At 35.8% G+C, this 26,781-nt stretch overlaps 1 protein-coding gene across 4 annotated transcripts; it reads right to left on the bottom strand.

Moving 5' to 3' along the window:
- Window positions 1–4,001: 4,001 nt before the first annotated feature.
- LOC148948311 (heat shock 70 kDa protein cognate 4-like) lies at window positions 4,002–26,326 on the bottom strand. Of its 4 annotated transcripts, XM_089094286.1 has the most exons (7): window positions 26,311–26,326; window positions 25,620–25,667; window positions 21,099–21,156; window positions 13,279–13,483; window positions 8,229–9,345; window positions 6,483–6,713; window positions 4,002–4,343 (listed from the first exon to the last, which is right to left on the bottom strand). In XM_089094286.1, exons 5-7 carry the CDS (start codon window positions 8,574–8,576, stop codon window positions 4,029–4,031), a joined length of 894 nt encoding a protein of 297 aa, XP_088950412.1. In that variant the 5' UTR covers window positions 8,577–9,345; window positions 13,279–13,483; window positions 21,099–21,156; window positions 25,620–25,667; window positions 26,311–26,326; the 3' UTR covers window positions 4,002–4,028. The 4 variants fall into 4 exon arrangements, with proteins under 4 accessions (XP_088950412.1, XP_088950413.1, XP_088950415.1 ...); XM_089094287.1 differs by lacking the exons at window positions 21,099–21,156; window positions 25,620–25,667; window positions 26,311–26,326 and adding an exon at window positions 25,252–25,387; XM_089094289.1 differs by lacking the exons at window positions 21,099–21,156; window positions 25,620–25,667; window positions 26,311–26,326 and adding an exon at window positions 18,309–18,417.
- Window positions 26,327–26,781: the final 455 nt, after the last annotated feature.

Raw genomic sequence — 26,781 nt, forward strand, 5'->3', positions numbered from 1 at the left:
TATATATATATATATATATATATGCTTTTCTAGCGTAAAGCCCGTAAAATTGTGGATCTACCACTGAACTGTGTGATGTTCTTAAATTTTCTGAAAACTCACTAAGAATTTTACGAAAAACACTTCTTAACAAATGTTTGGTATTTTCTTGGATAGGGCTATTGTGGCAACTTTTACCACAGCAACCAATAATTAGAACCCAAGTCCTATCTCAATCAGGAACCCTTATCGCTATGTAAATTCACAAAGTGTAAAGATTTTCAAACAGAGGTGTTAATTCTTTAAAGCTTAGGAAAGGTCTGAGAATTTCATACAAAAACTTTCATACCGAAACTAGATCTAATCTCGGCTCTCCGCCAAAACAGGTAATTAGCCTTTTTCAAGTCACACACGAACTACAATCTGAGAAAATAAATATCACGACGTGAAAATAACAAAAAAGAAAAATGATAAACCATCACAGCTATTCCACCAGTTATTAGAAGAAAAACAAAAGATCCTTCCTTAAGTTTCGAAAAACAGTTTCGTTTAGCGATTTATCATCATATTCAAATGACCAGCATAAAATTGAAGAGAACATATTTGTTTTCAATGAACTAAATTTAAATAAATTAAAAGATCATTTAAGAAAACTAGAATGGAGCGATGTTTTGAGTCGGAATGACCCTGAAGTAGGTTATGCTTTGTTTTCTGATAAGAATCGTGAAGCAATGCATCAGTTCTGCAAGATTGAAGGACCACATGAGAATCGATCGAAAAAGAAAAATAATTTTAAACCTCCGTGGTTAACGAAGGAATTACAAAACATGATAAAATTAAGAATCAAGCTTTATAGTAGAATGTTGAAGAAACCGTCGAAAGAAAATCGAGATATTTATGTTAGTTACTGAAATGTTGTCAATAAGAAAAAACGAGATGCTAAGATTATTTTTTTAATGCCTTTGAACTTGCAAAGAATGATGTATCTTCAACGTTGAAAATTATTAACCTAATTTCAAGGCTAAATAAACATAAGGATATTGAGACTTCCAATGAGGGAGTTAACCTAAAATGGGAAAGAATAGAAAATTATTAATCTATTGCTGATAGTGTTTGTAATTTGTAACTGATACTAATCAGAATACTCCATCACTATTTGATAATGATGCTAACATAGAAGACGGAAGTCAAATTTCTTCAAATTTTGATAATGATGGAAGCATTTTTGTTTTTGAACCGGTTTCCACAAACGATTTAGAGAAGATAATGAATTCTTTGGGACCATCAGAGGCTCCTGGAATTGATCGCATGCCGAAACGGGTTCTAAAACATGTTTTGCGGGTGAAACCTCATATTTTGATTTTTTTTAATCAATTTGTCTTTTCAAAAGGGAATTGTTCCAAAAGGTCTAATGAAAAGCCGTACTATACCTTTATATAAGTATGGAAATAAGGAAGAGATAAATAATTACCGCCTTATTTCAATTTTACCAGTTATTTCGAAGATTTTTGATAAGATTATGCATCATAAAATTAGTAAATTTGCGGAAAAAAAAGGAATAATACCACCAAACCAATATGGATTTCGGAAATGGCATTCGACGGATCACGCGATTACCGATTTTATTTGTAAAGTGAAAGATTTTCTAGATACGGGTTTTTATGCCTCAGCTTTATTTATTGACCTGTCGAAAGCATTTGATACAGTAAACCATAATCTTTTGGTTAGAAAGTTAAAAAATTATAAATTTCCACCGTGGATTGTTAGTTGGATTGAGTCATATCTATCAGATAGGTCACAGGTCGTTATAGTTGGACCAAAAAGATCACAAGAGCACCTAATAACTTGCGGAATTCCAGAGGGGTCGATTTTAGGGTTACTTCTTTACCTCATCTAAACCGCGGATATAGTAAATTTTACGAAAAATTGTTTGATAATACCATTTGCAGATGATACAGTTTGATTTTTGCGAGCTTTAAGTTTAGAAACCCTTGTTAAGACCATGTAAAGCGCCTTAAGTGATCTAATAAAATATACGAGGAGTAATCCTTTATTGATTAATATTAAAAAAACAAATTAAATGATTTTTTCCACTATTAAAAAGGTAAATACTGAACTATCTTTAACAGCTGATGGATATTTAATATATAGGGTTTCAAAATTTAATTATTTAGGTTTAATCATTGATGAATTATTGTCATGGAAAGAACATGTAAATTTGTTGTCTATAAAAATTGCACGAGGAGCTGGGATTTTGTATAGATTTAAAAATTTCCTTTCCGCAAAAAGTTTTGCGAACCCTTTATTTTACTCTTGTTTATCCTTATATGCATTATAGTTGTTACGTTTGGGCTAATTCTTTTTGTCATAATTTAAAGAGAATTCAAATCTTACATAATAGAGCTGTAAAGTAAATTCATTTTAACAATCTTACTACTATACAAGTTTTTCTTAAATCTCATTGCTAACAGTGAGACAAGTTTCCCAGGTCCAAATTGCTGTTTTCAAGTATAAATACTTGAATAGTCCCTCACCCGCAAAGTCTAACACTCGTAGGACTAACACAACTTGTCCTTTTTCATTTATCGTCATATTATCATGCTTATCCAACGTCGTCATCTACAAATTTTTCTCTTATCTCGGATATTTGTCAAACACAAAGAGCAGCCTTTTCTATCCAATACGTTGGAGTGAAATTATGAAACAGTATTCCGCTGAAAATAAAAGATTCTGTTCCAGTTCCGTCATTTAAATATAATTATAAGAAACATCTTCTTTCTGCTAGTACAAATAAAGTTTTCAGGAGGATTCTCTCTCTTTTTTATGTAGTGTACAGTGCCTTTTTTTTCTTCAAAGTTTGTTTGTTTGTCAATCTTAAATAGTTGCGGGTTATCAGGTGTTTGGAATGAAGGGAAGGGAATAATATTGGAACTAGAAAATGGAGCAAAATTAGTAAACGGTGAGCTGGAAGATCAAGCAATTCAGAAATGGCAGTGTAAAGTCGAATCCTCGGCGTTCCTCGGCGTTTACCAGCTATTGACGGGGGTCTGGGGATGTGATATTTATTTTATAGCGGGTTTAAATAGTGAAGAAATTAAGTGGTATATATCAGGGAGGGGTAATTTTCTAGCACTTGGAGAAAGGAGGAATTATTTAGGGAGTGTAAGGGTAGAGGACGGTCCTTACTCATGCCCTCTGTACGGAGAAAATAGTGAGGATCTGTTTCACTTCATTGCCTGTTGTCCCGAATTACTAGATTTAAGGAAAGAATTGTTTTTTTATAATGTGTGGACAAGTAAGTGGTTTGTTTCAGTAATGGGATAAAAAAATTATGGGACAATAAGAATGATTGCAAAATATATAAAACCGGGTGTGTCACATAGAGATAGATTTTTGTAAAGGGGGTGGGGTGAGTGTTGAAATTATTGTTGTATGTGTGTAAGTTGTTTTCGTGTTTGTTATTTTTTGTAGTCATGTCCCTTGATAGATGTAACATACATCTATCTATGCATGTTAGTTTAATGGTATTGTGTGCTTTATTATGTTTTGTAATTTTGCGTTGTTATTGTTATGTAGGCTACTATACTTTGCTATGAGTGTTATAACCATGTGCTATTATTTTGTGTGATTTTCCATTTTTTTTGCCATGGCCCAAAGAGGCTTCTATTGCAAAAAATTTCTATCTATCTATCTATTCGAGTTCTCCAGGGACAACATTTAGATCCTAGAGATCATTGATCAGTCCCAGGAGTTGTGTTTTATTTGTTTGTTTATATTGAATAAAGTCAAAGCTCTCCAATAAACTGATTAATTTAAGAAAATGCATTAGTTGCTTCTATACCAAAGTACATGACACCAATGGGTGCTACTAAATCTTATTAAAAATCGGTTAAAAAATAGATAACTCCAAAACCAGTTTTCATGCTATGATAAGATTATCCTCAACAGAATCGTACTTTACTCTCCTTATAACTCAAGAGAACATAGCCTTTCTTAAATTAACTCCAAGGAAAATAAAACACGAGTAAATAATTTATTCTGAATTTTGGCTAATATCCACTGGGAATGTGATCAACAAGCTTGAACACGAGCTTGGTAATAATGGGATTACAGACTTTTTCAATTTCCTTTTGCTTCTCTTCGTATTCTTCTTTCTCGGCCAACTGATTCACATCCAACCAATTAATGGTTTCATTACACTTGTCAAGAATAGTGTTCTTATCAGCTTCAGGTAACTTATCCTTGAACTTTTCATCCTCCATTGTAGATTTCATATTAAAGCAATAGGATTCGAGGGAGTTCCTAGCAGCAATAACCTCACGCTGTCTTTCATCCTCTGCACGATATTTTTCAGCATCGTTAACCTGAAATAATTTCATCATTACTGAGCAGACGAAAATAAAACAGCAAGTAAACTCTTACTGTTACAGGAATTCAAACATCGAGTTTTAATCCACACTAATCATTGCCTAGTAGCGTCTGGCGGATCTCGCGAATAAATAGGCTCGAAGTTTCATCATATTTTCCAAATATTCCGAAATATAATAGGCTACATGAGCATTAGCAGTCTTCTGTCAGGCTCTTTATTAAGCATTTAGTTCGTTCTCTAAATTAGCCAATTCGTATCTACATTATTAGCTCATCATATGAGAATTAGCTAGTGTAAGTCATTATGATAATGGAATAACGAACCGGAACCGTGAAAATCGTGATCTTAGAGGATCAGAGTCGAATAAAAAATTAAACAAATGTTCCACTATGTAAATTTAGCTTTCCTTAAAAAACTCGTAATTTTACAATAAACGTATTATTTCAGTTTTTTGGGAAGGATAATTAAATTTACACGCTGAGCTGCTTAATTAGCCACTTAATTATGATCTATCAAATAATAAAAAAATGATAATTACTGCTGAACAATGATTGATTCTTGTCGGGATGTTTTTATTTAATACTACTTGCGAAATTTTTTTTTTTTTTAATTACTTTCAGTGTTTAGAATATTATTAATTTGAGCACGATAATTTTTTTCAGTCAATTTTATTCTTCAATGCATCAACGAAACTACGAAACCATCTCTGTTAAGTTTGGGTTTAGTATCTTTTGATTATTTTATTTTTGTCTGATGTATACTGAAAACGGAAATCTTCAGGCCATTTGTGGAATTCCAATCTAAGTTAATATAAAAACGAACTTAAGCTTCCTTACATCTTATTGAGCTTTGAGTATTTTTGTTTTTTAAGTATTTATTGGACATGAAATACACAAACTGTCATCCGCTGCGTCGAAAAACATGTTTATTACCAACTTCATTCGGAGATGGGGCTGCCTAAAAGGCCAATAATCTCCAATAAAATCCTAAAGATAATCCAGAAATCTCAACATATTGAAAGATATTCAAACATAGAAGAAACAAATTCTACGCAAGATAAATTAGTTGAAAAGAAGAGTGAAAAATAGCACAAGAAACAGTCAATAATAGCTAACCTGAACAAAAATCTAAGAAACTTCATTATAAAGAGATTTTCTATGATTGGATCCCACCCCATCCCCAAATCCTTGTTATACTCCTATTTTTGGTTCCACAAATGAGCTTCAAAAATAGATTTCAAAATTCAATTATTAAAATCATACTTTGTTTAACATACAGTATTACAGCCACGACTCATCAGGATGAAAAGATGAAGAGAAACTGTTGGACATGACACAAGTAAGTCAACATGAACCTAAAATAAGCAAAAATCTGAAGATGTGATAGCCGTAGAGCAAATACCTACAATATAGTGGCTAAAAAAACTGTACATGATTGGCTGCCCCAAACCATGCTCAAACCCTATTCATGGTTGTAATCTATTTGTTTAACTGAACTTGGATAACAACCTCCAAATTCAATTATTAGAACCTTTATACTATTTAACGACTTGAAAAATTATAAAAATGAATAATCAGAAAAGTAAAAAATTGAATAGTAAGGCCGCAGCTGTTCTTTAGCAGTTCAAACACTTAAAAGGAATAGGAAGAAAAACTGAACCTATATTAGATTACTGGAAGACATGGTGATGACACCAGTTGAGCATGGCCCTGAAACTTGAGCACTTCGAAAGGTCGAGGGAAACGTGAAACCTGCTCAAATTTTTCCCCGAATCATACAAACGTAATAGAAATGCATGTCAATAAATTTTTCAGGCGTTTTCTGTAACCCCCTCCCCCCACACCAAAATCCTGGATACACACTTGCTTATGATGGGTAGGCCAAGTTTTTAAATTGATAGCCATCCATGTGCTTATTGGTCATTCACCCAGTGACAAACAGGAGAGGTCGCAAGGGCGTGATTTTTTGGTGTAAGTGCTGTTTTGGGCTGAGGGGAATTGGCACTGCAAAGAGTCATTGTTTTGTCAGAGATTGAAAAATCGCAATTTAAGGAACTAAATTGCTACAAATTGGAACTAAATTGCTTGCCTTTTTACTTCTTTCAAAATAAAAAATAAGAAAATGGTATTTTTACCATGCGCTCGATTTCTTCTTTAGAAAGACGGCCTTTATCGTTAGTAATCGTTATTTTGTTTTCGCGGCCAGTTGATTTATCCACGGCTGACACATTCAAGATTCCATTGGCATCAATATCAAAGGTGACCTCAATTTGGGGAACACCACGTGGGGCAGGAGGAATGCCAGTGAGCTCAAACTTTCCTAAGAGATTATTGTCCTTGGTCATAGTACGCTCACCCTCGTAAACCTATAATGAAAATCTGGGAATCAAAAATAGTAATGATCAGACTGAATAAAAACAACAACTGAGGAATACAATCAGACGTTGGGTGGATACACACACTAATCATACACCTGCAAGGCGTCTAGCGTGTCCCGCGAATGTTGGGTCCAAAATTTCATCATTTTAATAGTACTTGCCAACTTAACCAGATTCTAAAACAAGCATACAATGAAAAAAGTTAACTGATGTTTATATCAGAAAAGGGCGTTGTTAATCAAAAACAATTCATATTCGATTATTGCCAATGTTACCCCCATCAAAGATTGAAAACAAATTCCAGCCTGTCTATCCTCTTTGCACCCGACATTTAGTCGGTTGATAGATGACCTAAATTTTTGTTATCTGGAACTCTTGCTCTTTACTCTTTCAACAAAATTATGGAAAAGGAGACTCTTACATATTTTCAAGATGACGAAGTGCGAATAACTATAAAATCAACTCATACAAGAGTTATTTTACATAATTAGATGCTAACTTAGATGCTAAAAAATGAAGAAACAATCATAGTCTCTCAATAACATAGTTGCGATTCATAAGACATTACAATGGTGGTAAATTGTCAGAAAAAAAAAATCAGGAACATCTTTCCATGCCACAACAAAATTATCATCCTTATCAGATTAACCCATTTGACTTTAAAACTTCGACCTCACCCAAGTGGGCTGCCTGAGGTATGATGAAATTATCACATGAAACTTAATTTAAACCCCGAAACTCACTAACTTAAGGAACTAAATAGGATACTATCAAAAATTAAAAATATACTTATTATATATATATGCATAAATATATATAAATATACAAGTTTGTGACATATCCTTGAAAAAAAGCTTCCAAAACCTATTTTTCCTCCAGGCCTGCTCACGTTATTTTTCGAATAAGATTTAATCCACATTGACCCAGACCAGAGCCGTCACATATGGGGGAGGAGGGATGCCCCCCCCCCAGTGTTTTCGGTCACTCAGTAAAAAAAAAATTCGTTAAAATCGTGAAGCAAAGCGCCACAAATTTTCCGACGCCGCTAAAATTCTTTGTTCAGTTCAGTAAAGACCTCGAGAATACTGACATTTTGAACTACAGAAATTTTGAACTTGGTCGGTAAACGCACCAGTTTTACCGACTCCTGCCATAGTTTTACGAATGTTGCCAATATTTTCCATTTGGTTAAATAAACAGCATTAAAATAGTTACAGGATATGTACCGAAATCTAAATCGCGGTTGATAAATCCCGCGGTTTTACTGACTTGTGCAGTGATTTTACATATTGTATTTGAAACGGACATTATGTTAATTATTGACAAAAAGCAGTCGGTAAATATGACCAGCCAGTTGGTAAAATCTCTATCTCCCCCCCCAAAAAAAACAACATTTTGGCTGGTAACAATACTGAACCAGACATGCATATACAAATTTTTTATGGGTATTATTATATTTATAATGCCTCCCTACAAAATATCAACAAAAACAGAGCAACTTGCCTGAATCATTACGCCTGGCTGGTTGTCAGAGTATGTTGTGATGGTTTGAGTTTGCTTTGTTAGGATGGTATCATTCCGCTTGATAAGGGCAGTCATCACGCCGCCAGCAGTTTCAATACCCATGGAAAGAGGGGCAACATCAAGGAGTAACAGATCTTGAACAGTCTCCGATTTGTCACCATGAAGAATGGCAGCTTGAACAGCAGCGCCATAGGCAACGGCTTCATCTGGGTTGATGGATTTGTTTAATTCCTTTCCATTGAAAAAGTCTTGAAGAAGTTTTTGGATTTTGGGGATTCGAGTAGATCCCCCGACTAGAACGATTTCATGAACAGAGCCTTTGTCCATTTTCGCATCGCGAAGGGATTTTTCAACGGGCTCCAGTGTGCCACGGAAAAGATCAGCACAAAGCTCCTCAAATCGGGCACGAGTAATTGAGGTGTAGAAATCAATACCTTCAAAGAGGAGTCAATTTCAATGCTAGCTTGAGTTGAGGACGAAAGGGTTCTCTTTGCACGCTCGCATGCAGTACGTAGGCGACGAAGAGCACGCTTGTTTACGGCAATATCTTTCTTATATTTACGTTTGAATTCCTGTACAAAATGATTCACAAGACGGTTGTCAAAATCTTCACCTCCCAAATGGGTATCTCCAGCTGTAGACTTGACTTCAAAAAAATTATCTTCAATAGTCAAAATTGATACATCGAAGGTACCACCACCAAGGTCAAAGATGAGAACGTTCTTTTCCCCAGTTGTCTTCTTATCAAGACCGTACGCAATTGCAGCAGCAGTTGGTTCATTGATGAGACGAAGAACATTTAAACCAGCAATGGCACCAGCATCCTTCGTGGCTTGCCTTTGAGAGTCGTTGAAATAAGCTGGTACTGTAATAACAGCATTGGAGACTGGAGAACCCAAATATGCTTCTGCAATTTCCTTCATCTTCACGAGGATCATAGATGATACTTCTTCGGGTGCAAATGTTTTCTTTTCGCCCTTAAATTCTACACGGACTTTTGGTTTGCCACCATCATTGATCACGTCAAAAGGCCAGTGTTTCATATCAGACTGGACAGTAGCATCTTCGAAGCGCCGTCCAATCAACCTTTTGGCATCTGAAATTCAAAAGAAGACAATTGTAGAGTAAATTATGTTTAACACTGCAACAGGTTGAAACCATTCAAACAATATAAACCTTTTTTTTATCAAGGTAAATATTATCTTTATAATGGTAGCATGAGTTTAAGCACAGTAAGTAACTACTCAAAGCCTTATCTGTAGAACTATTAAGGGGATTCTATATCATAAAGAATCAGCATATCTCGTCCATTATAAGCTTTTTTTAGTTTGTGGCCGAACTATTTAGAATTGATTGGTCGGTTTTACCACAACTTGTTGAGCTTGGATAAGAAATCCGAATAAACGGCAGAAAACTAAAAGCTAACATCAATTTTCCCTGAAATCTTGGAAAAACCTTGTAACTTCTCTTGTTTTGTGCTGGAGATATATATTTAGTTTTAGAGAAACTTGAATCATTAGGAACTGTAAGTTTTGTTTAATCGATCATACGGAGCCGAGTTTGCTTTTTAAAATTTAGGAAAGGGTTGTTCCTAAAAACGTTCTAGTATACCTGGTAGGAAAATTCCCAAATTCACCTAAAAATAAATCTCATTTGATCAATTTGACAGCTCTTCGAATTTTCTGTGGTGCAACCCGCTTTGATTGAAAACTGTCGACAGAATTTCATTGTCTTTACAATCAAATCACAAATTTTCAATAGGTTGCGATGATAAGTAGTCCCCAAATGAGAAATCACTAATGGACCCTTTGCCTGAGACGGTCAGGTGACGTTGAGGCTCACGATGTTTCAAGTATCGAATCCTCTCAACGATTGTTGTGAATAAAATTGCATTTAAACAACAGCTTGTCAGTCTGTATTTGACTACACTATTGAAAACCCGACCGTTATCCGCAAGACAAGCAAATTTTAATAAATAGATTTCCCTAAATTTGTGCAGACTGTGAGACTGACTGAGGATACTACTGGCCCTGGGCGAAAGCAGCGAATCGGGTCCCAAGTTTTCAAAACGGAATCAGAATCTTGGGCTCAATGAACCCTTCCATATTAGTAAGTTTCATTTTAAATCCCTTAAATACGAATTTGGACCTTTATTTCCTCATCTGGAAGGGTGGCCTTGCTCCCCTTGCAAAAACCATGAGAATTTTTCCCTCTTCCTTTCTTAGCACTTATGAGCTTGTGTCCCCCTCTCCAGAGTAAAATTGCACTAGTGGCCTGGTTTATGGTGAGCCTCAAGCCTAGATTCCAGGCCCACTTGTTCCTCATGCAAAACGTGTCCCTCACAATTTCAAAAAATATCTAAATTACCAGTTCCACAAATATTGGCCCCTGAGACTAACAACAGGCCTTACCGAGACTATTCAACTGAATTAACAGAACACTCACTTTAATATCAACATAACAAAATAAGTAGAAAACATAACTTATGGTCAAAACAAATACTGAGCTAAAACATTGCTCTAAATTATAATTCTGTTCTACACACTACATTTTTAGTGATATACTACCACAAAAAAAAAAAAAAGAAAAAAAAAATGTTTGCTGAATGCAAATGAACGTGTTAGATATGTCAAGCATAATGCTGGTTATATCACTATATAAATGAGACAACGAGACAACCATAGTCTGATTGAGTTACTAATGTTTTATTAGTCAGAGTGCTATGGTGAATATAGGGATACGATCCCTATATCTCCGATCTTCCAGTTTGTAACTACATTTACAAGTCCAGAAAAAAAAGGATCATAAAACAAGCAATCCAGTCACTAGAAAGGTCTTGCCAAAGCCCCTCACTCCAACATCTCCCACTGGACATGCAAAAAAAAAATATTGTATAAGAAAAATAGTTAAAAGTAATAAGACAAATTATGAGCTATAATTAAAGGGCAAGCATCAGAAAAAGAAACTGATTACTCACTCTTGTTTTTTAGCTCACTCTGTCCTCTCCCCTTCCACCTCTAGGGGGAGGGCAATAATAAACGAATCTGGAGGGGGTAAAACAATAAAAAATTGCAGGAGGGAGCCATAAGTAATGTTGGGCGATATTTGATATCGATATTGATATATCGAACCACATGTCGATATCGAATACCGAAACGTATTATCAAAATCGATTTATTTTAGGGGTCCCTAACCTCCTATATTCCCCGCAGAAAATCCACCATATGAAAATACTTCCGGCTCCCAAGTCAGATACGTGAGAATTATTACCAAATGAGAATGAAAAGTTTGGATTTTAAATGTTATCAAAGCTAAACTAGCCGATCGGACATGGTAAATTTTCTCAGTCTGAAAAATTCTCACCATGAAAATTGCCACTAAGTGAGGGATCAAGGAAAATGTTGTTGCAGTAGTAACTGATAATGGAGAAAATGTAGTTCAGGTCGTATAGGATGCAGCATCCCAAGCACGTACAGGATGGACACATGTTTCATGCTTTGCACGTACTCTAAATTTAATTGTGGAGGGTGCTGTTAGTGATACTTCTGAATTGTTGCCTCTTGTCCAAAAGGCTAGAAATATTGTCCGCTTTTTCAGACTTAGTGTTGTAACTACCGACAAGTTGCGCCAGGCTCAAATCTCTATTCACAATGTTTGCACCAAAAAACTAATACCTCATGTGACCACTAGAAGGAATTCGCTTCTCACTGTGTTGCATAGTCTACAAGATTTGAAAGAGTTGGAACCAAGTTTGCTTGTGCTTCTCGGTAAAGTGGACCTCATACTCACTGATAGTGAGTGGAGTGTTATTTTATACGTGATTGCTGTGTTTATACCCTTTAAAGAGGCATCTATAGAGATCTCTTCTGAAAGCTTTCCGTCCATCTCAAAAGTCCTGCCTTTGTCTAAGATTTTGAGACGCCACCTTGTTCAGGTAGATTTTGGTGGATTCTCAGATGTGGCTGAAGAGCTTCGAAAGGCTTTGCTGAATAAAATGCATTTTCAGGTTTATAAGCCTTGGTCAAGTCACACCCATCGCAATTGCCACATATTATGACCCGCGTTCCAAGAAAATGTATATTTCACCAGACGATCTTCTACAAGTTGAGAGCAAAATTGCAAACGAGATAGATTTGGCCTTGCTGGCTGCAGAATCTCGATCAGAAGATAGAAGTACCATCGTAGTCCCTGCAATGCAGTCATATCAAAATCAAGCCAGTTTGTGGTGTTCACATGATGAGGTCCTTATAGTCAATGCAGGACATGCTTCGACAGCAGCCGAATACATCATGGCTCTGCAAACTTTCAATAGGGAGCCAACAGTTTCAAGAGAAACTTGTCCACTCAAGTGGTGGAAGTCTCGTGCTATAAGGTCCCAAAACACAGAAATTCATGTCTGGGCCTGCTACCAGTGTCCCTTCTGAAGGAGTGTTTTCCAAGGCTGGTCAGATGAATTACTGAATGGCGGAACAGACTCTCAGAGAAAAACATTGACACGCTGCTGTTTTTGAATAGCCAGTAGATTATTTTTCTCCTTTCATGGGCCCAAATAAATCCAAATCTGGGTTTTTATTATATTCATTTATGTAATAAAACTTTATTTTTTTTGTTGTATTTTATATTATTTTAAGTTTGAAAAAAAAAAAAATCAAAATACCCATTAATCAAAATTTGCGTTGCTGAAATTTTGCAAATACAAGAGTTAGCAAAAAACTGATACGAAACATCGAATATCGAGAGTAAAAATATCGATATATCAAAATATCGCCCAAGATTAGCCATAAGACAAATTTTAGTTGATAATTTGAATAAAAACTGCCAGGCAATTCAAAAAATATCTCCTGCTTATGTCCCTCTCTTAACTTCAATTTTAAATTTGAAGCAAGAAGAATACGAAATATTCTTCATTATGCATTTGGAATTTTGAGTTTCTCAGGGTAAATTTGAAAACAAAAACAGCTAAGCCAAGTGAAGGGGTTAATATCAACTGAATTTTTTAAATATGTACTTTTGATTATTAGCTACTTACCAAAGATAGTGTTATTTGGATTCATTGCAACTTGATTCTTTGCTGCATCCCCAATAAGACGTTCAGTATCAGTGAATGCAACATAGGATGGAGTAGTTCTGTTTCCTTGATCATTAGCAATGATCTCAACCTTCCCATGCTGGAAAACGCCAACACATGAGTATGTTGTGCCAAGGTCTATTCCTATTGCTGGTGCCTTTGCCATCTGTAAAACAAAAAAAAAAAAAATCCAGTCATAATTAAGTGTAAACAAACAATGAGGGCATATAAGCCTTTTATGTATAAAGGCATTGCAACCATATAGCTGTATTATGTGTAAACAGTATTTGTTAAATACATACTGATCAGTAGTGGAAGTTGTCATACTGGTCAAATAAATGAAAGTTGCAATTGAGCTCTTATTACAAGGTTATCAAGAAACTTCGGGACCAAGTGAAGTCACAGCCACTGAAAAAGGACAAAAATGCAAATATCTCAGCAATCCTTGGTAGTGAAAGAAAAACGAACACAGATAAAAGCTCAAAAACTGAGTTATCCTTTGACCGTTGCTAAGAAAGGACCTCAATTTTAGATTTTGGTATAAAGACCAGTCATATTCTATTACCCCGTAGACTTGCATCATTTCTTTGTCTGGCTTTACCAAGGACACCTAAACAGGGGTTTTGGGAGAAACATTTGCAGTTCTAAAAAGTCATGATTTAGCTTAGTTTTCTTACAATTTTCTTGTCATCACAATTAGCCAGTTCTACCTCATGAATTACTACACTTTCTTGGCTTACCATGCTTAGCTAGTTTAGTGTAAGGAATTATTAGTTTGTTTGGAATTTGGTAGAATCAAGCAGAAACTGGACAAATGCTATAGTGAAAGTGCCTATAACTTTTGTAAATTTAAAAGATTTTTGTAGAGGTCCTGTGGCCTGTTAAATGCAACACATTTAACCAAAGGCAATGCTTCAACTCTTCGAATTAGGATTCCTCTCGATGCTTTGCTATGGTTCTGAAACTTGGCACATTAACTTGAAACGAAACTCCTTGCATTCAAACATGTGTTAAAGGTACATTCTAAATATCCACGGAACCCAAAAAATAACAAATGCTACTGTACAACAGAAGACATCTCAGCCAATGATTAACCAAAGTGATCAAATATAGGGAAATGGAGATATGTTTGTCATGTGATTTGCATTCACAAAACTTGATTACCAAATATTACACTTCAGTGGCTGCAACTTGGAAACAGAAAAAAAGAACACCCCAAAAACACCCTACAATACAGCTATCAGGCTGACCTCAATGCCTCAATCCAACCCAAATGGGAAGATGTCTGGGCAGCTGCAGCAAAGAGATATGAATGGTGAATCTTCTCGGATACACTAGGCACCTCTGGAAGAACAGGAGGGCCTAAGGTAAAGTGAGTTCTCTGAATTTTTTACTCAATAGGAGGCTTGCAAGAATTCTATTGTATTTATTGATCCAGTATGAAAAAAACATGGTTTGGGCCCAAATATCTAAAGGCTCATCAGGCCTCATTGTGCAACGTGATACTTGTTTCAAAATGACATAAGCAAATGATTTGCTTTTTGCAACCTTGAAAAGTATTGAAGCTATACAAATCAAGCTTTTACTGATGAATCCAGATACTAAAATCTGCTGAAGCTGGGGGAGCAAGGAGACCAGGAAGAGTATTTTTTGAAATGACTTTGTGGGTTAGAATCATGTCGCCTCGCTTCCTCAGGTATGTGAGAGTAGGGAGCTTCAGATGACGCAAACGCTCTTCGTATGGCCCTTGTTTGAGGCCAGCCACCATCTTAGTTGCTCTTCTCTGTACTTTTTCTAGTATTTCCCTGTCCTTCTTAAATTAGGAGGACGCCAGGGACATTCCAATCTCAAGGCGTGGGCAAACCAGTGCCTTGTAGAGCTTCATAAATACTTTAGGACGCCGGCTAGAGATAGTTCTTTTAATAAGTCCAAGGGATTGGAAGGCAGAAGAAGATACAGATTTTGCATGGGTACTGAAACTCAGCTGATGATCAACAATGACTCCAAGATCTCTTTCTTCAGTAACTGCAGAGAGGGGGTTACCTTGGAGATGGTACTGCTGATGTGGATTATGTTTGCCAAAATGAATGACATGACATTTTTCAGCATTAAAGCAGAGGAGCCATTTATCAGCTCAGCTTCCAAGAATATCAAGGTCCGTTTGTATAGATTGGAGATCAGATGGTATAGAAGCTTTGCCAATAAGTTTTAAGTCATCAGCGTAAAGCGGGTGGAGGTTCGAAAGAAGGTTTGGTGCATCATTAATATAAAAATTGAAGAGACTCGTCCCAAGGATTGTCCCCTAGGGGACGCCAATTAACACAGTTATGGATGACAATAAATGAGGAACACCTTGAGAATCATAGACCCTGACGGCTTGTGTTCTTTTGGATAGGAAACTCTGTATCCACTGCACAGTAACACCATCAACAGCTGCTGCCTTCAGTTTGGCGATCAGAAATTCATGACATACCCTGTCGAAAGCTTTTGAGAGGTCCAGGAGCATCATATCAACAGGAAATCCTCGATCCAGCAGTGATGTTACATACTCGTATGTCTGTATTAGGTTAGTGTCTATGGATCAACCAGATCTGAAGCCATGTTGAGAAGGAGTTAGTATTTTGTTAGCTTCAAAGTGCTGAATGAGAACTCTATTTACAAATCTTTTGAGCACCTTTACAACCGCAGAAGTGATGCTGATGGGACGGTAATTTTCAGCACAATCCTTGGGGCCTTTTTTGTGGATTGGAGTGACATATGACGTTTTCCAATCTGTAGGTAGCTGTCCATTTTTTGGGGACTGCTGAAAGACTCTGCACAGAGGAGAAGCGAGGACATTTCAACATTCTTGAAGAAGCCCTGGGTGTAACCCATCAGGTCCTTTGGTCTTGTTAACGTCAAGTTTATAGAGGCTAGATAAGACCATTTCTTCAGTAACTAACAGGCTAGGCATTGGGGTAGATACAGAATGTGATGGTGCTGCAGGGATGGTTAGACAAGACTGGGTGGTGAAAGCGGATGCAAACTGGACATTCAGTAAAGTAGCTTTATCTATTGGTGACGAGTGCATTACCCCGCTATGTTTGAGGTCAGGAATGGTGTGACGGTTAGGACTTTTAGCAGAAACATGCCTCCAGAAGGATTTGGGGTTTGCCTTGATATCAGTGGCAAGCTTCTCCTCATATTCAGACTTCAGTTTCCTAACTGAGTCCGAGACGAGATTCCGAGCCTTCACATACCTTGCCAATTTCCCTGTGTTTTTTTCTTTTTGTACCTTTTCCAAGCTCTGGCTTTCCTATTGATAGTCCTCTTTGTATCCTTTGTGAGAAACGGAAGCGTTTTTGGTTGTCTTCGATAAATAACACGGCTTCTTTTCTGTTGACAGGAGAGTTTCCTTGACATTCAACCATGACGTGTTGATATCAGAAGTAATGAGCTCTGACCAATTAATTGATACCAATTCCCGCTGTATTTCATGATAGTCAATAAAAGTTTGAGGTTAAAAGTTAGTTTGAAGACGACTATTCATAGACAGCACAGAGAGGACAGCACTGAGTGGTTGCTGTTGCCAACTGGAGAAAGAAATTCATTTCTGATGAGAGAGTCTGGGTCACTCAGAATTACAAGATCCAACAAGGAAGGGTTCTGGTCACCACGGTGCCTTGTGGGTTTTTGCAACTGTTTGGTGAAGGAAATTGTCAGATAAACAAGACACAAATGGTGAATCCCCACCGCCAGATGCTGGATGACCAAGTCCATCCACCCACTCAACCGAGGGGAAATTAAAATCACCAATTATTATCAAATCAGATGCAACCGTTTGTGATACCAAGGAAGCCATTCTATCAATAATTTTTAAAGTGATGATTCAGATTCTTCAAGACTGGGTGCACTAGGGCTTCTGTAAATACACCCAATACAGACTTTTTGTCATGAACATTAATATCAAGCCATACACTTTCTTACCTAGACTATTTTTAAAATAGGATTTGAAGTTGAAAATTAGTTCAAAACTAACAAGGTGCAAAAATTAGCTTTTAAACAAGACTGTAAACAACTATGATGTTTTGTGTCCTGTTAGCAACACAGAAAAGAAAATAGAATCAAAGAAGAAAAAGTAGGCATTAGTACTGGGTTACCCATGCAAAGAATCTTTGAAGTAAAAATAAGTTTTCAACGTATCTAGTTGAGCACTGAATTTCACATTACATGCACTGAGGACCCATGTAAACCCCAGATTATTACTTCTACAGGCCAAAACATTTTTAATCCTTTATTAGGGAACATGAAACTTATGTTTTTCACTCTGTCTGATAGGCTAGCAGACAAAGTACTTGCAGTAAATCTCACCACTTTTTTCATGTTGTAAGGGGTGACTTGAAACCACTATATAAATTCTGACAGTACTTTGGAAAAAAAGTTGGAAGGGAATTCAAAACAATTTCTCCTTTTTTCCATCCCTCATGTTTCTTCTGTAAGCTTTAATATTTGTTGATGTATAGGCAAAACAGCTGTTATTCAGTGGCCTAACAGAATAAATAGAAAAAATGGCAGAATTTTTGTGGATTTTATTTTTCAACTTAATCTTGACAAATTGTGCAACTTTTACAAAATGGATTTGCAATGAAATAGTAAGTTTGAAACAAATGCTACAACCCATTTTTATAAAAAAAACCTAGAATGAAATTATTATTTTAAAGGGTCATAAAAGGGTTTCAAATTGAATTTGCAAGAAGTGATTATTGTGTTCAGTAAGAAACTTTTGGTTACTATAGGCTGTTTTAGCCCTTTAAGGTATTGAAAAGTTTCTCTTAAAAGCAATAATTTCACTATGAAATAGCATAAAATAGGCAAAGCAATTTTGACTTCAATATTAGCTAAATTGTGTTGAAAACTACTTTTCAAAATCTTTGCTAGTGTTAACAAAACATGGCATCTAGTGGTATATTGAATTAAATTGCAGGAGAATAATAAAACTGCTCAATACTTACCAAATACTTTATTTTAAGATAAATTTGTAGTTTCCAACATATTTAGCCAGGATAGAACTGAACATCATTTGATCCCTTTTTAAGGCCCTTTCATAATCAAACAGTGGCTTCTGGGGGAAATTAATTTTGAAACCTTTAAGGGTTCAAAACAGCCCATAGCAACCAAAAGCTTACACATTTCCAAAAACTATCTAGTGAAAAGAAACTGCCATTCCAAAAAAATGGCAAAATTTTATTTTATGCATGTTTGCACATCCGGGGGGGGGGGGTAGAATTCATGTCTGACAAAAATGATTACTATATTTGGAAAGAGCATAAAAAGAGGCATTGAGTGGTATGTTTATTTTATTCATAAGTCAATAACATGAATAATGAAAAATCTACCAATTTTTTTCTTCTGCAGTCTAAATAGTAGGCTAAATACTATTTTGAGACAATTTTGTAGGAATTTTAAAAAGAGCCCAAAACCCTTCGAAAATGACATCACAGCAAAACTGATTTCATAACTTAATGCTTATAGCTTTAAAGATTTGTGCAAATTTGGGAAAATTTTTACCAAATCATTATTGACTTAGCCTACAAATAAAGTGAATATACCACTCAATGCCTTTTAGATGCTCTTTCCAAATATAATAATCATTTTGGTAGGAAATGAATTTTACCCCCACCCCTAGCCTATATATACCAATTCAGGGTATATATTTGCACATTCGGGCAAATTTTATTTCTGATCTAAATAGGAGGTAAGTTTAAACTTTACCCCCACCTCCCTAATGTGCAAATTTATACCCTGAACTGGTATATAGGGGTTGGAGTAAAATTCATTTCCAACTTAAATGATTATTATATTGGGAAAGAGCATAAAAAAGGGCATTAAGTGGTATATTCACTTTATTCGTAAGTCAATAATGATTTGGTAAAGATTTGTTTTCAAAACAACACTTAACTATTAGCCTATGGCTAAGAATAATATAAATGGAAAAAATGTTCCTAAATCTGCTATAAATGGCAATTTTTCTTGGTAAATATATACCAAATCATATTATTGAGTTAGGAATAAAGTGAATACACCATTTGATGCCTTTTTTTTATGCTGATTACAAATACAATAATCCTTTCTCTTGGAAATGAATTTCAGCCCCCCCCCCCCTATATTGGGTAAAAGACCAGTATCCAATTGGGCAAAATTATGTAAAACTTCATATCTTGTTATCAACTTAGAGTTGTAAAGGTTTGTATTGGCCAATGAATATCTAAAAATCCAAGCTATGCAACAACATGATTATTATTGAAATTATTTAAGATCATTCACTGAAAATGATTAGTTTATTGACTTACCTGGAAAGACCTCTTTTTGGAAATACCAATTATCCTATTTTGATGTAAATATCTTTTTAATGTTTCAGTATTATTCACATATTAATAGAAAGCTGATTGTCTGATGATTCTAAAAATCTAACTTTTATTTCTTAATTTTTATTCTATAAATCACAAATATTAAATATATATTTTTTTCATTTCACTTGCTTGTCAAAACAGAGACCACACATTGGATGTATGATGACAAATTACTCCCACTGGGCTGGCTCTAGTGAGAGATGACTGGGTCTACACTTGCATTGTGTCATACTGTAGCAAAAAAGGGACAGTCCAAAAACCCATTGCTATTTTTCCAAAATGCCAAAGAAAAGTGGTCTTTCCCAAAAAGAGGTCTTTTACCCTATGCCAATTCAGGGTATATATTTCTACATTAGCCTAGGGGGGCACATTTTGGGTAAATTTCTACCAAATCATATTATTGACTTACGCATAAAGTGAATATACAACTTGATGCCTTTTTTTATGCTGATTATGAATATAATAATCATTTCTATTGGAAATGAATTCCAGCCCCCCCTGTACCTATATATGCCAATTCAGGGTATATATTTCTACATTAGGGGTGGGGGCTAATTTTGTTTCTGATGTAAATGGAAGGTAAGATTAAACTTTACCCCCACCCCCTTAATGTAGAAATATATACCCTGAATTGGCATGTATAGGGGGGACTGAAATTCATTTCCAATAGAAATGATTATTATATTTGTAATCAGCATAAAAAAAGGCATCAAATGGTGTATTCACTTTATTCCTAACTCAATAATATGACTTGGTAGAAATTTACCAAAATATATACCCTGAATTAGCATATATAGGGAGGGGGCTAAAATTCATTTCCAATAGAAATGATTATTATATTTGTAATCAGCATAAAAAAGGGCATCAAACGGTGTAGGCCTATTCACTTTATTCCTAACTTGGTCAATAGCCTATATATGAAATCATATTATTGAGTTAGGACTAAAGTGAATACACCATTTGATGCCTTTTTTTATGCTGATTACGAATATAATAAGCATTTATATCGTAATTGAATTTCAGCCCCCCCCCCCTATATCGGAGATACCTAACCTAAACCGGAATGGACAGATAGAGGGGGGGGGGCTGAAATTCATTTCCGACAGAAATGCTTATTATATTTGTAATCAGCATAAAAAAGGGCATCAAACGGTGTATTCACTTTATTCCTAACTCAATAGCCTAATATGATTTCCTATATATTGACCCCTAACTCAATAATGATTTGGTATATATTTACCTTTTTCGCACTAGATGTTATTTAGAAACTAATTTTTAAACTTTTGGTTACTAGGCCCTATAGCCTATTTTGAGACTTTAAGGTTTTGAAGAAGAGCACTTGATACAGAATTTCACCAAAATAAGAGTTGCATAAATAGAGAATCAACTTACTTGTAGCCAAATGTATAAATGCTTATGAATAAATAACTCAAACAAACTTCTTCCTTCAGTGGTAGCCAGTGTGGCCAGATTGTGAACAAAAAAGTAAGCCGCAGCCTTTGAAAAACAAGCCAGAAAATTTTTTGCCCAAAATCTTACTTTACTTTTAATAGTGTCCAAGTTTTGACGGCCGTTTTATAGAAATGCTCAGCACTATTCAGGTCCTTTGATCCTACTGGCATTATCCACCTTTCAATTCGTTCCCTGGTTTGCGGAAGTTCAGTTCCAGTGTAGAGATTATTTTGAGGCTGCATTTAGTAGAATTGCGATAAACCGCTACCCCATGTGGAACTCTAGAGACTTTACAGAAATTCCCGCGCGCTTTGTTCAGAAAATGCTCGACCATGCTTACTTTCCTGTCCAACAGTTCAGGGAAAATTATTGACGAGGATGCCCACCAGCTCGATTTCTCCTGTGTTAGTTTGAGCACTGTCCATGTGTGCGCTGCAATTTCTGTATCCCATAATTTCACTGAGTCGGACCTCCGATTACTATAATTATACTCTGTGACCCAATGCAGCACAACTTACAATGCCTGCCCCAGGCCCTGGGGGGTAGTGATGACCCCTGAATTTTTGCTATCTGAATTTTGAGCAATTTTTAAATTAATGGCTATCTCAAAATTTTTATTGGATGTATTTGGGGAAAAGGAGCATGGGGGGGGCTAGTTGCCCTCCAATCTCTTTTTACTCTAAAAAACTGAACTAGAACTTTCAATTTCCAATCAAAAGAGCCATCTCTGAAGTTTTTACAAGCATCCCTTCAAGAAGAGCCACATAGTCCCCAGGGCGTAACGGACACCCCCTGCCCCGGGGGGCTGTGTTGACCTTAGAGTATTTTTTATATGATCTATGAACTATTTAAAAAAAAGCTATCTCAAAGTTCTGATTAGATAGGTTTGATTAAAAAAGGAACTGGAGGGGAGGGGGGGCTAGGTGTCTTCCAGTCTCTTTTGACTCTTAAAACTGAACTAGAACTTTCAATTTCCAATTAAATGAGCACTTTTTGAAGTGAATATGAGCATCCCTTCCATAAGACTCATATATGCCCCCAGGACACAACTTACAATGCCTGCCCTGGGCCCTGGGTGGTTGTGTTGGCACCAGAATTTTTGTTATATGATCTTTGAACATTTTTACTGGAAACATTAAAAATTTTTATTGGATGCATCAGGAAAAAAATAGGTTTGGGGGGGGGAGCTGGCGACCCTCCAATATCTTGTGATGCTTAAAAATTGAACTAGAACTTTCAATTTCCAAACAATTAAGCCTTCTCTGAAGTTTATATGAGTCTTCCTTCCCGTAGGCCTCATGCCCAAAACCTCCCCCCCATTGGAAAAATTAATATATCTTTCTCACGAGCAATACTTTATATAAACACTGGATAAATTTCAGAACTTAAATACCGTTTTCCAGGGGTTTTGTGAGGTAAACTATCACTCGTAGTTGTTATTCTAACAAATTATATCTTTTAAAAATCAATATTTTCCTGGTTAGTTTTTATTATAAGCCCACCCAGCATGAGCAGTCTGGAGGAGAGTATGGAGGAGTTGAATTCAAATTTAATTGGGGATCAATCACCCCAGGGTTAAACTAGAATTCCTCCCCTCAATATAGGAACAAATTGAATCCCAAACTGCAATCCATGATTTCAAACAGCTCTTAAAAAGGGAATTTAATGGATATGCCCAAGTATATGTTGATCTATCTTTAAGTGAAGAAGGATGTGGAAGTGGATGCTTTTTAAAAGAGCTCAGCCTATGCATTGTGAAAAAACACAAGGCAGGAACTAGCACGCTAACAGCTGAAGTAGCTGCAATCAATTTGTGCTTAGAGACTCTAATTAAACTGAAACAGAACAATTAACATATAGTAATATTCTCTGACTCTAAATCTGCTCTCTATATCCTATGAAACACTAAGTTTGAAACACTGGGCATAGGCCTACATCAAACCAAAGAAAACCTATGCAGCCTTGGAAGATTAGGCTTTGTTACTAAATTTCAATATATACCTAGTCATCTAGGTAAAGAAGGAAATGAAAAAGCAGACAAGATAGCAAAACAAGAAGCAAAAAGCCAGATGGAACCAGTGAAATCTCTAACTATAAGGGATACAACTAGATTATGACTAAAAACATTGCTTGAATTAAAGCCACCAAATTTATCCCCCTTTCCAGCCAGTATACAATCAGTCTGGTTCAACTGCCTGTGTTCAAATACAGCTAACTTCAACCACCACTCTCCTTCATACAAAATAAAGCAGCCAAATGGAGAAGTTGCCAATAGCCCATTTTGCAGGTACTGTAAAAACACAGAAGAAACCCCTGAGCATATACTGTTGAATTGTAAAATACTGGAAAGAAAACTGCCAATGGATCTAAATCTACAACACCATATATAATAGGTCAAAATATGCTGACTATGTTGAATTAGATAAACCCTACTATGATTTTACCTCACATTATTAGCTAATAGCAGATTTATATCTTTCCATATTCATCCACATTTTGAATATTAATAAGCAGTGTTTACAAAAGAAACTATGTAGTAAGGGATTATCTCATTCAGTAAAAATTGAATTCTCACAAGAAGAAGTGTTATGAACTTATCATGAGAAAAGAAGAACAAATTAAAGATTAGGATATATTGTCAAACCAGCCCAGAAAGAAGAGCGGCCAATGATCTGATTTTCAGGACACTTGCCTTGATTGTCTACAGTTGATTGATTAAATTTAATATAACAATGAACCTTGTTTATTTCAAAATCTGAAAGGTTTTTTTCTAAATAACAAAACTATAGGATAACTGCCATAGTTGCTGTCTGTTAAAGGTAATGTCTCATGTTTAATTATCAATGTTGTGGTCAAGATTTGTAGACCATTGGCCAAGATTGATAATTCTGAAGATTAGTAGTGGTCAATATTAAAGTCTCATACTCCTTTCTAATCAGAGATACAGCTCAGATTAGGCACTGGCTAATCACTAGGAGTCTTACCCTATAGGCCCAGGCTACAGCAACAGTAACAAAGAAATCAGACATCAAAGCAAGGGTAACTCTTCTACTTATCCTGCTCCTGTACTTATATATCTCTTTCTGATATTTACATTAGTATTATATGGTACTTTATTACATATTATCTATTAGCCTATATTATATATAACTAATTTCTCTAGTATTTAACTATAGGCTAACACATTGGGAAAAATGAATAAAAGTGAGTCTGAAACAAGATTGATTGCTTCAGGTTTGCTTGTCACAAGCTGATGCTCATCACTGCTGAAAATGGGGGTGCAAACCAGTCATGTACACCAGCTATTTTTCTGTGGCATGTACCCAATATGCTGGTAGCCAATGCATTGAGGTACACACCTCAATGAATTGGGTACCCCCCCATACCAGTTAGGGTTTCATGTACAACCATCAACATATAATGTACTCCTTCACCACTGTAGTAGTATACCACAGGATCTGTACCTCATAATTTGATACGTACTTCTAACCAAGTGTCCTACTCCATATATAGCATAGCAGGACCTGCTCCATACATAGCGTAGTAGGAACTATCCATGTTTAATGTAGTACTGATTGTGGGGTGTAGCACTCAAATTCTTAGGTACAGATCCCGTGGTGTACTACTGCAGGGGTGAAGTAGTAGGATACATTATGTTGATGGTAGTACATAAAACAATTAATATCCCCAACTGACCTATAGTGATTTTCACTTTTGCATGTATTCTGAGAAAACCAATGACCAATTTGCTTCTTCTTTTGAGCATATTTAAACTGAAGTGATGCAAAGAAAACCTCAAATATAAATAAATGTTTTTTCTAAGAATAGGCCTGGACAAAAAGTGAAAATTGGTATGGGGGTACCCAATATATTGGAGGCAGTACTCCATGCATTGGGGTGTGTACCCGGACGGCTAGGCTGTCTACCCAATCTGTTTGTACAGAGATACAAACCACAGAAAATAGCTAGTGTACATGACGACTCACATGAACTAAACAGTTAAACAGGATCTGTAGAGGTTACAGACATGCCTGTTATGAGTTTGATTCCTGGCGTTATTCTATACTAATAAGTAACAGCTAATATACTGTACCTTCAGCTGTAGTTCAACCCCACTACTTAATGGCTAATGCTTTTTATGCTGTTGTTACGAAGCCACGTGTCTCTTAGGATTTGAAAACTTCACCGCAGTGCCGCGGTTAGATTCGTATTTTGAACGTAGAGGTAAAACGGGATTTTGACCTTTCATGAGCATTAGTTCGTTTGTTCGTTCGTTGGAAAATCGGATGAATTGCCAAAAAATATAAATTCTTCCCGAAAAAGTAAATCACGCCAAGAAATAAGCCAATTCGAAATAAAAATAGCCAAGTTTTAAGCCACAAGCCAGTTCCAAAAATTTTCACGCCAGTCGCCAACAAAATAAGCCAGTTTGGCGTAAAATAAGCCAATCTGGCCACACTGGTGGTAGCTCAACTCAAATTGACCTAAAAACTCACTTTCAAGGGTATATATAATCCAGTGTGGCCAGATCGTGAACAAAAAAATAAGCCACAGCCTTTGAAAAACACGCCAAAAATAAGCCAGACAATTTTTTGCCCAAAATTTAACTTTACTTTTAATGGTGTCCAAGTTTTGACGGCCGTTTTATAGAAATATTGAAAAAAACTACGTTTTCTAAAGAGTTAAAGAGGCTGAGTTACAAGGTCGAACCTTAAAACGTACAGGGATTAGGAGGCAAAGTTGGGGGGCTGCCGCCCCCAAACCCCCCGCTTTCGCAGCCTATAAATATAAAAAAAATTTCTTTAAACTGAAAGTAAGGAGCGACATTAAAACCTAAAACGAACATAAATTATTCCGTATATGAAAGGGGCTGTGCCCTCCTCAAGCCTCGCTCTTTACGCTAAAGTTTTTATTGTTTAAAAAAAAGAGTTGTGAGAAAGTCAAACTTTAGCGTAAAGAGCGAGGCGTTGAGGAGGGCACAGCCCCTTTCATATACTGAATAATTTCTGTTCGTTTTAAGTTCGATTAACTCTTTAGAAAACGTAGTTTTTTTCAAATAATTTCTGCACGTTTTTGTACAGTTTATTACTTATCAAGATAAAGTCGGAAGAGGATGAAATTTTGCAATAATCTGAAATTTTTCAGATTATATTATAATCTGAATCTAGAACATTCTAGTCCAAGGGATTTGATTTCGATATTTCTAGAAAAATCTGAAATATAAAAGAATTTCAGCAGGTAGCGCTGCAATAGAATATTGTCTTCGTAAGATAAAAAGAGCTATAGATCTTATCAAGATATACTGTTTTCAGCACAGTCTTCGAGCCCATAAAAGGCACTAATTTGTATAATTTATGTATTATTTTTACGTATTTACATTTGATGTATTTATTTATCATTAGTTTATTGTAAACAAATATAATTAAAGTACCATTTGATGTATTTATATATTAATCCATTTATGGGCTAGCCCCAGCGTAGATTATTTTTATTCCAAATGTAATTTAGGAATTGATAATGTAGCTGATATTCTTAAACAGTGCTAGTGGCTCTATCATTTGAGAAGTAATTTTTTAAGTCGATATTCTCGAGTTCCTTGTGGTCCTATAAGTAGTCCCCAAAG

The sequence above is a fragment of the Artemia sp. Qi Xiang Cuo genome, chromosome 9 (assembly GCF_049724085.1).
Source record: "Artemia sp. Qi Xiang Cuo chromosome 9, ASM4972408v1, whole genome shotgun sequence".
Classification (NCBI taxonomy): domain Eukaryota; kingdom Metazoa; phylum Arthropoda; class Branchiopoda; order Anostraca; family Artemiidae; genus Artemia; species Artemia sp. Qi Xiang Cuo.